At 47.1% G+C, this 15,499-nt stretch overlaps 1 protein-coding gene across 1 annotated transcript in view; it reads left to right on the top strand.

Moving 5' to 3' along the window:
* Nucleotides 1–5,681, top strand: part of PEX7 (peroxisomal biogenesis factor 7) — a 103,669-nt gene extending 97,988 nt beyond the window's left edge. The window contains exons 11-13 of the mRNA XM_055087486.1: nucleotides 685–690; nucleotides 2,383–2,864; nucleotides 3,892–5,681. Coding sequence (XP_054943461.1) covers nucleotides 685–690; nucleotides 2,383–2,864; nucleotides 3,892–4,724 — 1,321 coding nt within the window. The 3' untranslated portion in view covers nucleotides 4,725–5,681. The remainder of the gene's footprint in view (nucleotides 1–684; nucleotides 691–2,382; nucleotides 2,865–3,891) is intronic.
* Nucleotides 5,682–15,499: the final 9,818 nt, after the last annotated feature.

Here is a 15,499-nt window from a genome sequence, read left to right as displayed (position 1 = left end):
AGAGCTGAATCAGCCCCAAATCTTTTACCTAATGTTAGTATCACAAATGGTAGCAATTATAATTGCTGGCAGAAATGAATCATTCCAAGACTAGGTCTGTGCAGACAATTCTTTATATTCACTTAATATGGCTTAAAACAACCATCCTTTAATTGGAACGGTCCCCAGAAGTAGAAATGTGTTATTTGCTGATGCTGTCTTTAAAAAATTAATTTTCAAAGTTTTTATCTGAGTGTACTATGAATATATGCTTATACCACACATATAAACATAAATTTCAACTGTTGCTTCAAACCTCATTGTTTTCTAAAGGAAGAACATCAACACTTGAAAAACAGAGTCTCTGAAATAGCCTATAGTGTGTAACCATAGCTTGTAGCTACAAAACCCAAGAATTCGCCAGGGAACCGGAAGCACAGTTTTCAGTATAATGCTTTCCGGTTGCCACAGGGGGCCATTCTGCAAGCATTTTCTTGAGGGCCCACCTCTGGGGGCCCTACTAGGCCGTGGGGATACCAGCAGGAGGACTGGTCGAGACCAAGCTCTCTCCCACCAAAGTGAGCTCCCAGCACACACAAAGCTGACTCAGATGAAGGAGTGCAGTGATGCTACCCATCCCCGATGTAAATTGTTATTTTGCTGCTGCGGCAATAATAATCGCGGCTTCAGCATCTGGGCTGGAAGCGTTGCGTTTAGCACAGAAGTGGAAATATGGAGGAGAAAACAAAAGAATTAGTAGGGAAATGTACCGTGTGTATTAGGGCAATGTGGTGGTTAGAAGCTTGGGATCCCAGTGTGGGTGGGTGGGTAATAGAAGTGAAGGAAAAGAGAGGTAGGGCGCAGCGATCTCGCGCGCTCTTCCTCGCTCCGGAACCCTGGCCAAGCGGTAATTTTTCAGCAGCGCGAAAACTAAACTGTGCTGACTCTATGAGTGGTGACCTCTGCTGAGCGAACCCGCTGTTGCTACCGAGTTTACGGGTCCGGACATTACAGGGAACGAAATTCAGATCGTAGGGACACAGAAGTCTTGCACCTGCAGAAAATAAGAATTTCATTCTTTTTACTCTAAGCCAAGTAAGCAGGAAACAGTTCACAAGTCCTGTGGGAGACAGCCATGCCCTGGGCCGGGGAGGCAGGAGGTAGGGGTTGAACTCCCCAAAGCGGCCCGTGACGGTTCCGCAGGTGGCGGTCGGTTCCAGGGCATCCAGAGAAAGCTGCACCCAGTCTCGGCTCTACGTCCGGGTTCCCGCCCCTGGGACCACGCCCGCCCTCCCCTGCCTCCACCCACACCCCATTCCCCAGAGCGGCCAGTCTCTCCCCGCTCACCCCTGGGAACCGTTGCCCCGGCGATCCTCCGGAACTAGTAGAGCCTACTTGGACTTAGTTTCTGCTGTTTTGCTTATTTCACATCTTTGCCTCACTTGGAATAGGTGTCCCTGCCCCCGCCCCCAGGCTCGGCTGCCCCGCGAGGCCACCGCGCCCCCGGGAACCTCCCCCCGCCCCTAGCCGCGAGCGTAATTCCAGGTCCCTCCTCGGACGACGCACAGACAGAAGAGCGCATAGCCCGGGACTGGGAGGGACCAGCTTCCCGCTCTAAATAAAGCACGTCCCGGCGGCGGCCCGGGGCCCTGGGCTCCTTCGATGTTGGGGCGTTGGCGCCCGAGCATCCGGGAGCCCCGCAGCCCGCTGGCACCGACGTTTTCCCTTTCCCTGGCCGGCAGCTGAACAGGGTCCCGCGGCTGCGCCGGGAGGAAACGTGGGTGGAAAAGCCGCTGCAGCTCACGGGGAAGGGGGCTGAGGGAGCTGTCACTTGTTGCGGCTAATGAACGGTGCCCGACCGTGGAACGCAGCTGTTTATAAAATCTTTAGCTGTGCCCGCGATCCCCCAGCCCGCGCCCCTCAGCTCGGAGCCGGGAAGCAAGGACAAGCGGGAGCAGCTGGCCATGCGGGAGAAGAGAGGACCGCGCCCCGAGAGCCCTCCCGGGTGGGTGCTAGCTGCCCGAGGGCCGCAGGTCCGGTCCCGCTTGCGCCCGCTGCCGGGGCTTCCAACCGCAGAGCGTCCTCCCTGACGGGGAAACCGCGCGGGACACAACCCAACGCAGCTCGTCACCTACTTACAAATCGCTGTCGCTAGGATTCCCGCCACTCCTCTCAGACCAGCCCCCCACCCCTGCCACTTTTCGGAGTCCCCCGCCCCCGTCACTGCCTCCCCGGAGCTGCGGGGCAGTCGGACGCGGAGCCGCAGAGCCGCGAGGACGCCTGGCTGGAGCTGCCCTTTGCAGCCGAGCCGGCGCCCCCTGCCCTTCGCCGTGGTGTTGGGCGGGCTCCCCTGCCGCCCTCGCTCCGCTCCTCCCGGCCCTCTTCCCCGCTCTCCTTCCGCAGGTCTCGGAGCTCCACCACCGCCGGGTGCGGCGGGGCAGGCGCGATGCGGCAGCTGTGCCGGGGCCGCGTGCTGGGCATCTCGGTGGCCATCGCGCACGGGGTCTTCTCGGGCTCCCTCAACATCCTGCTCAAGTTCCTCATCAGCCGCTACCAGTTCACCTTCCTGACCCTGGTGCAGTGCCTGACCAGCTCCACCGCGGCGCTGAGCCTGGAGCTGCTGCGGCGCCTCGGGTTCATCGCTGTGCCCCCCTTTGGCCTGAGCCTGGCTCGCTCCTTCGCGGGGGTCACCGTGCTCTCCACGCTGCAGTCCAGCCTCACGCTCTGGTCCCTGCGCGGCCTCAGCCTGCCTATGTACGTGGTCTTCAAGCGCTGCCTGCCCCTGGTCACCATGCTCATCGGCGTCCTGGTGCTCAAGAACGGCGCGCCCTCGCCGGGGGTGCTCGCGGCCGTGCTCATCACCACTTGCGGCGCGGCGCTGGCAGGTGAGCGGGACCCGCGCGGACCCCCGGTACAGCCCACCCCACCAGTCAGAGAGCGCGGAGATCACTTAGGGCAAAGCCCTCACTTCCAGCTGGGGAGACTGAGGCAGAGAGAGGCGGAAAGCTTTGAACGTGGTCGCTCGGCTCGAAAACGGTACTTCTGAGACCCAGCAGAGCCTTCCCCAGGGTTCCGGCCTCCCCCTTTCAGAGCCCCCTCCCCCCCCCCGTCCTGGCTTCCGACCCCCGCCCGTCTCACTCCGTATCGCCCTTCCGTTCTCGCCCTCCCCCTTCCGTCTTCCCCCTTTATTCGTTCCTTCCTCCGGGAGGGGTGGGAGAGCCGCCTGAGCCTGGGAGCTAGAGTCCCCAGACCAAGACGGAAGGAGGGGGCCGTGAACTTCCCTGGGTCACTCGGGGCCGGAGTAGGGAGGGACGACGGGAGCCAAGCTGGAGCCCCGGGGCTATAGCTTGGGATCTCCGGCGCCGCGCGGGGGGCTGCGGGCGCGAGGCAGAGGCAACTGGATTGAGACCCGTGCGGGCAGGGCTTGGAGGACTGAGCGAGATGGGAGCTGGCGAAGCGGGATGCCTTCATTGGAGGGTCGAGGGGAGGGCGTTCTTCGCCCGGTTCCCAGCCCGCCCGCGGTTAGAAGCCACTAGCCGGGGCCCGCTTGCTCCTCTGGTGCCCCACGGAGGCGACAGGCGCACCACGTGCCTGGGTGACATCCGTGCCAGCTCGAGAAGCCACAGCGCCTACCCCGAGGGCATCTGCGCTGTCCTGGGCCTCTGTCTTGGATAGAGGTAGACGGGAGACCCCCGGGGATAAGGCAGGGAAGGCGCGCCTCTCCTGCCTCGAACTGGGCATTGACTGAATGAACTTGGCTCTTCCTTTTGATAGCGTGGGTAGAGCTGGGGCGCGAACCCTGTCCACTTTCCAACCGACGCCGTTGCCCCAGTGGGCACCCACCCTTGCCAACCCGGTGTCTTCTCTTTTTCCTTCCTGCCCTGGCTCCTCCGTCCTCCTGATGCGCTCCAGGAGCCGGCGACCTGACGGGCGACCCCATCGGGTACGTAACGGGCGTGCTGGCGGTGCTGGTGCACGCCGCCTACCTGGTGCTCATCCAGAAGGCGAGCGCCGACACGGAGCACGGGCCGCTCACCGCGCAATACGTCATCGCTGTCTCCGCCACGCCGCTGCTGGTCATCTTCTCCTTCGCCAGCAGCGACTCCATCCACGCCTGGACCTTCCCCGGCTGGAAGGACCCGGCCATGGTGTGCATCTTCGTGGCCTGCATCCTGATCGGCTGTGCCATGAACTTCACTACGCTGCACTGCACCTACATCAACTCAGCGGTGACCACCAGCTTCGTGGGGGTGGTCAAGAGCATCGCCACCATCACGGTGGGTATGGTGGCCTTCAGCGATGTGGAGCCCACCTCTCTATTCATTGCCGGAGTCGTGGTGAACACCCTGGGCTCCATCATTTACTGCGTGGCCAAATTTTTGGAAACCAGAAAGCAAAGCAACTACGAGGACTTGGAGACGCAGCCTGGGGGAGAGGAGGCGCAGCGAAGTGGAGACCAGCTGCCGTTCGGCTTGGAGGAGCTGCCCGCGGAGGGTGGAAATGGCGGGTCAGGAGGTGGGAAGGCAGCAGGTGGCTCCACTCAGCAGGGTGGGCAAGAGGCGGCGAGGGGCAGCCCCAGAGGAGTCCCGCTGGTGGCTGGGAGCTCGCAGATCTCAGGCAGCCCTGAAGAAGTGAGCAAGAGGTCATTAAAGGATACTTACCTCGAAGTGTGGAGGTTAGTTAGGGGAACCAAGTATATGAAGAAGGATTATTTGATAGAAAATGAAGAGTTACCCAGCCCCTGAAAAGGAAATGCATGTATGTATATATGTATATACACTTATTTTCTATGTTAGAGATGACATATTTTAATGAGGAGCCGCCCAATATTTTGCTTTGTGTAGTGGGGAAGGGAAGCAAAGAAAGAAGCTGAAACGCCTGACAGCAACAAAATTAGCAACGGCGTGTGAATTATTTAGCGCGAGTTTAGCCGAGGCGTCACAGAGACAAAAGAATGTGACGGTGACTAACAAATTAAGGCAGGGTTTCCGGCTGCAGACTCCTGGCACATTTTTTGTCATTATGACCATAACCACATATCTGCATGTACCAAGAGTCCTTCAACCACCCCCTACAAAGATGGAGTGTAGAAATGATGGCAGCGCTCGGTAAACTCAAAGATTACATGCAGGGGCACCTTTTTGATGATAGTTAGAACTATAGTTTTTATGGCCAGCTGGGAAGAGTATATTATTGAAATGACATTTTTAAATACACTGAACTGATGTTTACTGTTTATAGTCATCTGAAATATGTTTCCTCTAATATTTCCTCACTTTTAAAAAATATATAAGTGCTCTACTAATCTATTATTCTATTATATATTGGTAGAAAATGTTAAAGCTATTTTGAAACTATGAATCCTTAGCTTTAATCATGAAGTTTAAAGTTGGCTTTTAGTAATTATAAAAACAATTTGAGAGGTTGTTTTGGTTCATTGCTTTATAATATTTATTATTGAATGCCATAACCTTTTTAAAAAACAGTTTTACCGTGTCCAGTATTCTCTCAAGTAAATGCAACGGCTGACGTATAATTCAGTATTAACTGAAACCCAAACAGAAATGAGACCGTTCTGTTAAGCTAGGCCTTTCAAGTTGCACTGCACATCCAAACCGTGTTACAAAAAGAGCAACTGCTATATTCACTTTATGATATTTTTCTATCTTAAATTTGTCAAAATAAAGTATGAGTCTCTCTGCTAAAAGGGATAATGTTAGAAATTTGTTTTAGACACATCTGTGTTCTCTTGCTGTTGTGTGGCTTGTGTTTGCCTTCCATGGTGGTGTTTCGTATCTGGGATGCAGGGCCCATCCCATCAGGAACTTCCTAAATTAGCATGACAGTTTGGTTTCAAACAACAACAGCATCAAAAGCACTCTCATTTTCCAGTCAAGGAAAAGTGAAGTAAAATAAAGTCCTGCCTCATGCTGTAGTCTGAAAGCCATCCACAGCCGACTTCAGTTAACATAGAGTTTGAGACCTAATAGTAGCGGGCAGCCAGGGGGAAGCCCTCTCCTGGAGAGGTACTTGGAGGGTGAAGACACTCACTATTTGCCAGCATATTTCTGAGACTCTCACATGGTGGCATCCTTTATTTTTCTTTATTTTTCCAAAAATCAAAACAGAGCAAAAAGCAGAGGCGTCAGTTTGTCTCCACAAGCTGGTTAAGTGACATTGTAACGGTTTGTGATTGGGTCTGGTTTACTTGTTTTCACGGCAGTTGATTGTTTCCATAGGTACCTCTACAAGCCATTTAAGATGTAGGAGCTCTCATTTGGCTACAGTTAGAAATGGTTGGCTAGAGTTATACTGACTTCTTTCAAAATAAGCATTAATTGTAATGCCGGCATGCCAGAAGGCAACATCCTGCTGCAACTCTGTGAAGCTGAGAATTAGTGAAAAGCAGCGAAGTTGAATGAAGTATATATATTTTTGTCAAGCCCACTATCAGGCAAACGGATAAAATGATTGTTTTTCACTGAAAAAAGAATTCCTTTTGGTTAAAACTGTTGGCTTGCATTTATTACAAAAAGATTAACTCTTTTCTGTCAATAAACTTGTGGAGACACTGTATCAGTTAGAATTCTCCAGAGAAACAGAACCAAGAAGTTGTGTGTGTGTGTGTGTGTGTGTGTGTGTGCGTGCGTGTGCGTGTGTGTATACTGAACCTGGAAGATCTATCTATCTACTTTAAGGAATTGGCAACTGTGGGATTTGGCAAATCTAAAATCTGTAGGACAGGCCAGCAAGTGGCTTTTATGTTGGGGCTTTTATGTTGCAATCTTGAGGCAAAATTGCTTCTTCTGCAAACCTCAGTCTTTGCTCTTAAGGCATTCAACTGAATGGATGAGGCCCACCCACATTATGGAGGGTAATCTCCTTTACTCAGAGTCACAGGGCAGGGCAGAATAGGAGTCAGTGCTGGAGCTCAGCCACAGGATGGCATGAGCAGGTGGCAGGCATGGCCTGGTTTGCAAATCCTTCCTCCATGGTCAGTAGCACTTGAGTCCATCTACAGACTCAGGTCCACCCTGACCTTTGGGCTCTGGCAAGGCATTGAGTCAGGCGCGAAGGAGGCTTCTGACATTCTCCAGAGTATCACCATGGGAGGGACTCAGCTGGAAGTCACAAGTGTCACGTGAGTGACCCAGTCTTTGTGCCCATTTCTGACAACTTGGATTCTCCCTTTTTCTGAGAATATGCCCCCACCTTGTACCCATTTTGGTGTCTTGTCCCAATTGACAATCTTTTCCTCTATCAGTTCTTCAGGATGGAGGCCCTGCCTCACACTCTCTTGCCACTTCTCAGCTGGAATCTGTCTGTGGAACACAGCATGATGTCAGGCCTTCTCAATGCTGGCCCTGCTGCTGGCCCCCTACCCAGATGCTGTCTAGCCCTCTATTGTTAATTGAGTCATAGATCAATCAGAAGCTCTGGGGTAAAAGATTTCCCAGAACTGTGCAGGTGAGAGGGTGTGTACATGCTACTGTGGGCTGCTGAGCAGAGCTGAAGCAGTGACCTAAACTTCTGTGAGACTAGCCATCCTGAAAAGTGGTGTCAGAGGGCCTACTAGTCTGTATGATTAATAGCAATAGTTCACCAAGACAAAGCTGGGTGAAACTCACAAGTCCTTACCTGACTGAAAATTTTTTTTTTTTTTTTTTTTGTGGTACGCGGGCCTCTCACTGCTGTGGCCTCTCCCGCTGCGGAGCACAGGCTCCGGACGCGCAGGCTCAGTCGCCATGGCTCACGGGCCCAGCCGCTCCGCGGCATGTGGGATCTTCCCGGACCGGGGCACGAACCCGCGTCCCCTGCATCGGCAGGCGGACTCCCAACCACTGCGCCACCACGGAAGCCCAAGATTTTTTTTTTTTGCCTTTTAGTTTGAGAAGTTTCTATTGACCTATCTTCAAGCTCACTCTTTTTTGGCCATGTCCAGTCTGTTGATGAGCCCATCAAAGTCATTCTTCGTTTCTGTCACAGTGTTTTGGTTTTTTAAAAAAACTTCTAGCATTTCCTTTGCATTCCTTCTTAGAGTTTCCACCTCCCTGCTTACATTACCCATCTGCTCTAGCATGTTGTCAACTTATTCCCTTAGATCCATTAGCATATTAATTATAGTTATTTTAAATTCCCTGTCTGGTACTTCCAGAACCTGTGTCAAATCTGAGTCTGGTTCTGATGCTTGCTTTGTCTATTCAGACATGTTTCATCCTTGCTACTTAACATGCCTTATAACTTTGTTGTTGTTATTGAAAGCCAGGTGATGTATGGGATAACAGAAACTGAGGTAAATATGCTTCTAGTGTGAGATTTCATGGTAATATGGACTTTGTTTAATGTTTGCTGCAACTGTAGGTGCCAGAGTCTTTAAGTTCCTTTAGTGTTCTTGTTTTTATCTCCCTGTTGTCTTTGGGCTTCTCTAAGAACTCCTCCTTAAATAGAGTTTGACACACCGCTGTACAGCTGTAATCCACTCTTATTAGATTGGAGCCTTGTCAGTGTGCTGGTAAAGTGTAGGGGAGGGGATGTGTTCTACAATCTTATTATTACATCTCAGTCTGTTAGTGGCCTGTGTCCCTGGGTTGTGACCTTCACAGGTATTTCTTAGCCTTTTCTTTTTTTCTCCCCTTAGATGAGACAGGAAGACCAGAAGGGCCTCCAGTGGGAAAAATGCCCTTTCCCCAGGGTGGGAAGGTCTGGTAAGTCCCTGCCCCTGGAGAGTAGGCCTCTGTTGTGAAGAACCCTCTGGGTATATTTCAGAATGATTACTCTTTCCCGTCGTCTGCCAGATTGCCAAGGTTTCCGGGAAGTCAAACCCGTGAAAATGTAGGGGCTCCCCTAAGACTCCTCCGGGAGTTTCTCACGTGATAGTCCACATTCAGCCTCCAAAAATTTATAAAATTTACCATTTAAGTGTTTCTACCAGTTTATAGCTCCAATGGCTTCTGCTTCAGGTAAGGAGGTCTCTGCTGTAACTTTCTGGCTTCATCTGTCTATCCACATTTGGGGGTGGCAGTTTGCCCTGTGACCTCAGTTCTCTGATGAGTCCTTGAAAAGTCATTGATTTTCAGTTTGTTCATCTTTTTCTGCTTGTAAGGAAGGTAGTAACAACTTCCAAGCTCTTTATATGATGGAGTTGAACCAGAAGTCCTGGCTGAAGATTTTTGAAAAGTTTGCTCAATTTCTATAACGACAGCCATTGTGAAGGGAAAGTAGACATTCCTAAGGAAGATTCCAAAAGAAAATAGAAGCACCCAAGGCTACTGACCCTTCTTGTAACTCCTGCTCTCTGCGCCTCATGTCGAGTGTTGGCCACTCCTGCACTCAAGCTGTGGTGATATATGTATGTGAGTGTGGGCAACTTTTGAGTCCAAGTGTTAGCAAGAGTCAATGCACATTGAGATTGGTTGCCATGGTAGCTGTCATTAGCATAAAACAAAGTCTTTTTTATTGTTGCTATTTGCTTAAGTCATTTTAAGTTGAGATTTCTACCACTTTCAACCCAAAGAGTCCCAAGTGGCACAAATATAAATGAATGGTTCTTAGCCAACAGGGCGGGGTGAACAACAAAAGAGGTTTTTGTTTGTTTGTTTTGTTACTGTTTTTCATTTTTCACCATGCAAGCTGTTACCTGCACCTGACTAGGGATTAGATATGTCACCCTGGTCTCTTACAAATTACCATCTACCATGTATCACCCATGGTCTTAAACAACCCATGGTTTTACCTGTCGTCTTTCTCTTCCATTTACAGTTCAGTTGAATCCCACATTCATGCCTCACAAATTCACTGGACATTGGAGCAATGTTGTGTATTGCACACTATTATAAATAATAATACCTGAGGTTTATTATTAGAGTGCTTGCTATTTGCTAGGTGCAGTTCTAAGTGTTTTACACCGACTAATTCATGTAATTCTCACAATATTCCTACAGGTTGTCATTAATATTATCCCAATAATACAAAGGGTAAACTGAGGCATGAAGAGGCCCGGTAACTTGCCCTGGTCTCATAGCTGGTAACTTGTAGGTGTGGGAGCCGATTTGAACCCAGGTGGTCTGGCTCCAGTGCCCATCTGTCTCACCATTATGCTCTTCTGCCTCTTGGCAAGAAGCACTCAACCTGACATCATAAAGCTGGAGAAGGTGGGAGTGGTGGTGGACAGTTCCAATGCTTGTTAATTTTGCAACTCAGTGAGGACCCAGACTCTATGCGCGATTCCTTTCTGCTGTCCTCAAAAAGGAAAAGGATCCAACCTATACGTTTGTATGTACGAACAGTTTTCTGTTTGTGAGCACTAAGGGACCCAGAGAGCAGTTGAGGTACCATGAAAACAGAATAGACACAGGGGTCCAATGGCTATTATAACCAAGTCCCCAAGATCTCCAGGCTTTTTGGTCCATCTCTCATTTAATATTCAAATAAAACAACTTAATCCTTCACCTTAAATAACCCTGAAAAGTACAGAGCTTCAGACTAGTGTTTCTGAGCATTCCTCGAGCATGCTCAGTGTTGTTGATTACCTCCTGTTCCCATCTGCTTTGCCAATCACTTAAAAAAAAAGCTTTATTGAAATATAATTTACATCCATAAAATTTGCTCATTTTAAGTGCACAATAGTCATTAGTATGTTTATAGAATTGTACAACTGTTACCACCATCTAATTCTAGAACATTTTCATCATCCCCCAAAGAAATCCTGTACCATTAGAAGTCACTATCCATTTCTCCTGAATCTTCTCAGCCCCTAGAATCACAAATCTACTTTCAGCCTCTATGGATTTGCCTCTTCTGGTTGGATGCTTCCTGCTGTCCTGAAATTGCTCTTTCAAGCTGCTCTTCCTAACCTGCTCTTGTGCTCCTTTTTTGAGCCAGTTATTGCTAATAGAAAGTTGATGTTGGGATGCAGTTGAGGAGACCCACTAAATGCTTGAAGCTCCCTATCATAAGGGCATTTCAATGCAGGAAAGGAAAGCTTGAAAGTTAATGTCGAAAGTCCTTGCTCTTGGTGTCTCTGAGTATTTCTCTCTCTACTTGGGCCTTGCTTGCTGCTATGCACGGTCCCTTTCCCGTAGTCACACTTACCCTAGACTTAAGCCCCCAAGTTCCTTATTTTCTTAATATTTTTCTGAAGAAGTAACCGGAAGGGCTATAATACTGTTCTCTAAGACAAAAGAGCAATCATTCTCCAGTATAATTCTTCACCACGTCCTAGAATGTGGAAAAGCCCTAGTTATTAAAGCATCACCCCTTTTCTGTCCCACTACACAAAACGCACACACAGAGATATGTATATATGAGGATATATATATATATATATATACACACACACACACATATGGATAGAGAAAGTTACTCTGGAAGATTTTACAACTAATGCAAAGTTGATGGCCCATCTGCCATCTCCCAACCCCTCTCCTATTCTTCCTTGCACACGGAACTCTAAACTTGTTCAGGTACAAGCAGCAATGTGCTCAGGGAAGGTGGGCCGACCCCCTAGTTGGATAAGTCATCATTTTTCTAAAGCCATCATGGTGGACCCATAGCTCTTTGCCAATGATTGGTTTAGCGGTGGGCCTGTGACCCAGCTAGAGAATGAGGTGAATGAGTAAGTATGCTAGGGAAGGGGTTCTGGGCAATTTCGCTATGATAAGAAGACGCTCTTCAGAAGAAACTCCCTTTATCCCGCCTTTGCATGCAGTTGGTGTGGATGTGATGTCTGAAACTACAGTAGTCATTTTGCAGCCACGAGTGGACAGCCCTAAGGGTGTACAGCAATGTGCTGAAGGCGACCAAGAAAATGAGGGAAAGAGTCTGTCTCTTGACACCTTCATTGTGCTGCTGAATTAGGAACACTGGAACTGCCTACTTCAGGCTTCTTGTTATAGGAGAGGATAAATTCCTATTCTAAAGTCATTTTTAGTTGGGCATTCTTTTTCTTTCAGTCAAAAACTTCCCAACTGATATAATTTAAATTTGATAGTTAATTTTGCTTCTGAAAGAAAATACACTTGAAAAGCAAAACTTTTTTCCATTGCAACACCAATTTTAACCCATCTATCCATAATTTATCCCTTTATTCAACATTTATTAAGTAAATATTATATACCAATTTCTGAAATTTATTTCCTTTTTAAAAATATTTCTTTATAGTCAATGTAATTAGTGATTTTATATACATGAAGGATTCCTTCCAAAAGGGCTAATTTGAGGATAAAGACTAGTCAAACATTCTTTGAAAGGGCAATAAAAACTCTAAGGTTTATCTTCTAAAGTTTATCTGAAAGATACAACTGGACAATGTTTCCCCAAGAGTTTAAAAAACAAACTAGAAATGTGATTTTAAAAAGGGGCAAAAGGTGTCAAAAGAAAGTTTTTAGCAAAGGAGATCAAATGTCTCTTATACAGATGAAAGGATCCTTAACAACATTTAAATAGGAGAAAAGCAAATTAAACCACAATGAAAACACGCGTGTCAGCAAGGCTGTTGGAACAAAGGTTGTTCAGGAGAAAGTATGTTGGTACCACCTCTGAAGACAAGAAAATGGATAATAAATAATGCACCTTATTATGGGCTGAATGTTAATGTCTCCCTCCTCTACCCCCAATTCATATGTTGAAATCCTAACCCTCAAGGTGTTGGTATTAGGAGGTGGACCCTCTGGGAGGTGATTAAGTCATGAGAGTGGAGGCCTCCTACCTGGGATTGGTGTCCTTATAAGAAGAGACAAGTGAGCGTGCCTTCTCTCTCTGCCATGTAAGTGTACAAAGAGGAGCTGGCTATCTGCAAACCAGAAATCAGGCCCTCACAAGACACGGGATCTGCCATCACCTTGATTTTGGACGTTCCCAGCCTCCAGAATTGTGAGAAATAAATTTCGGTTGTTTAAGCCACTCAGTCTATGGAATTCTGTAGTCCAAACTGACTAAGACACAGCTATTATTTCATCCAGCAATTCATTCTAGGAATTTATCCTAAAAATATGATTGCACATGGGCACAACAATATATGTACAAGGACTAAACCATTTTTGCCATACCAAAAATGACAAGAATTCTAAACTTCTATTTAAAGAGTACTGGTTAAATAATTTATGATACAGACAAAGAATAGAAGACCTGCAGTCATTTACAAAGAAAGACTTGGGGATGATCTTCAAGATATGTCTAGGAAAAGCGTGCAGTATAGAAAAGTGTGGATTGTATGCTACCATGTGTCTACAGAAAGGGATGCTGTCCTTTTGTATGCATATGATATCTTTGGAAGACTACAGAAGAAGTTGGTAATAATTCACAGTTGTCACTGTGAAGGGGAATCAGGTGACAGTGATACAGGGGTCAGAGGAAGACACACTGTGTACCCCTTAGTACCTTTTGGATTTTGTGTCCTGTGAATTATCTACTTAAAATTATTAGCATAATAACTTTAAAAGGTGACTACATTCCATGATGGGACCAACAAAGCCTCTTTGTCTCCCAAATTCCCCTTTCCATGGGTTCTTGCTAAATACTGGTGTTTGTTGGCTGCTGTTGAACATGATACTGACAACCCACTAATAAATACACCAAGGCTTGGTGAATCCTTAATATTGCCCCCAAAGTATAGAGGATAAATAAATCAAATTCTAAAAAGTAATTCAAAATATGTGATTGTGCCTGATAAGATTGCTAAGGTCTGAATGTTTGTGTCTTCCCCAAGTTCATATGTTGAAAAAATAATGCCAAATGTGATGGTATTAGTAGGTGGGGTCTTTGGGAAGTGCTTAGGTCTTGAGAGGGGAGACTTCACAAACGGATTATTGTTCTTACAAAAGAGACAAATATTTTATTTTAAATAAATACCTTTGGTGGGCACTTAGTTTTCCCCAGGCATTCCTTCTCCCTTCTTCCTTCCGGTACTGGAGCGCCCTGCTTTAGCTGCAGACCTCAGACTACAATCCCAAGTCTCCCTGCAACTAGCTGCAGCCAATGGGATAGGAATGAATAGAATGAGGACAATGCCCATATCACTTGTTTAAAAGAAACTTGCTTGTTGACGAGAAAGTTTTGGAAATGGATAGTAGTGATGGTCGCACAACATTGTGAATGGAATCAGTGCCATTGAATTGTATACTTAAAAATGGTTAAAAGGGCAGATTTTACTATGTATAGTCTGGTCAGACTGCTATAACAAAATACCATTTTAAACCACAAACATTTATTTTCACAGTCATGGAAGCTGGAAGTCCACGATCAGGGTGCCAGCATGGTTGGCTTCTGTAAGGACCCACTTCCTGGCTTATGTAGACAGCCACCCTCTTGCCATGTCCTTACTTGGCTAAGCGAGAGCTCTGGGCTGTTCATCCCCTTACATGGGCACCAATCCCATTGTGGGGCTCTACCCACATGACCTCATCCAAATCCAATCATCTCCCCAAAGCCCCACCTCCAAATACCACCGCACTGGGGATTAGGGCCTCAACATATGAATTTGGGGAAGGTCGCATGCAGTCCATAGCAATATATTTTACCACTCTTAAAAAAATTAATAAGGTAATATACCCAAGTCCATTGACCTGTACACTTTAAATGGGTGAATTGTATGGTATGTATTTTTTTAAAAAGTGAAAGAAACCTGTTTGTCCTTTCCTCTCTCTCTTTCCTGTCCCATGGCTGGACTGTGGATGTGGCACTGACCCAGCTATGACAAAACACCTTTAGAAGAAAGCTGGGCACCTGGATAATCCTGTGAGGGAGGTTTTCTACCATTACAACCGTACCCCTACTTTCAGACTACTGTGAGAGAGAAATACACTTGTTTGTTGAGCTTCTGTACTCAGGATTCTTTTTAGTTCAGCAGTTTAGCCAGTGTTCTCACCGAAACACTGTCACAGTGAGAAAGACAATGATTTGGAAAAAAAGAGACAGGGATTGAGGGCATCCACCTACTCTCTTTCTGCTGCTTCTTCCCTCCGTCATCTTGACCAACACTCCATTTGTAACCAGCAACGTCCCAGGACTCCACAATTCCTCTACCCGCTACATAATTTTACTTTAATTTACAGAACTGCTGAACGCACAGTACCGTATGTAAGAGTAAGCTACTGCTATCCAATTTTTTTCCTTTGATTTCATTAACAGTGGATGGAGTTTCAAGAGTACAATATTCTACAGTAGAACTTAAATAAGAATTAGTTCATAGTTCACGCCAACAGAGTCAATGGAATATATCAACTATGTTCAAATAAGCAAATCAATTTTTTTTTCCCTAGCTATCTGAGTAATGTCTGTTTGCCATTTGTTCCTTTTATTTCACTCCAGAAAATATTATGGAACATGAAAGCAGAAGGGTAGAAACCATCACTTTTCTTAAATCCATCCTTTATTATAAACTAATTCGGTAGATCTTCAGAGCTTGCAAGAATGTAGCAATGGATTAACTTCAGTGGTATGTTCTCAAAATAACCCATAAAGTAAATTTGATGCAACAGAGAGAACAATTACTTATTATCAAAGGGCATGCCTTTGATTATGT

Source organism: Physeter macrocephalus, chromosome 10, assembly GCF_002837175.3.
Source record: "Physeter macrocephalus isolate SW-GA chromosome 10, ASM283717v5, whole genome shotgun sequence".
Classification (NCBI taxonomy): Eukaryota; Metazoa; Chordata; class Mammalia; order Artiodactyla; family Physeteridae; genus Physeter; species Physeter macrocephalus.
Note: the sequence above shows the minus strand (reverse complement) of the source record. Positions and strands in the feature narration are given on the sequence as shown.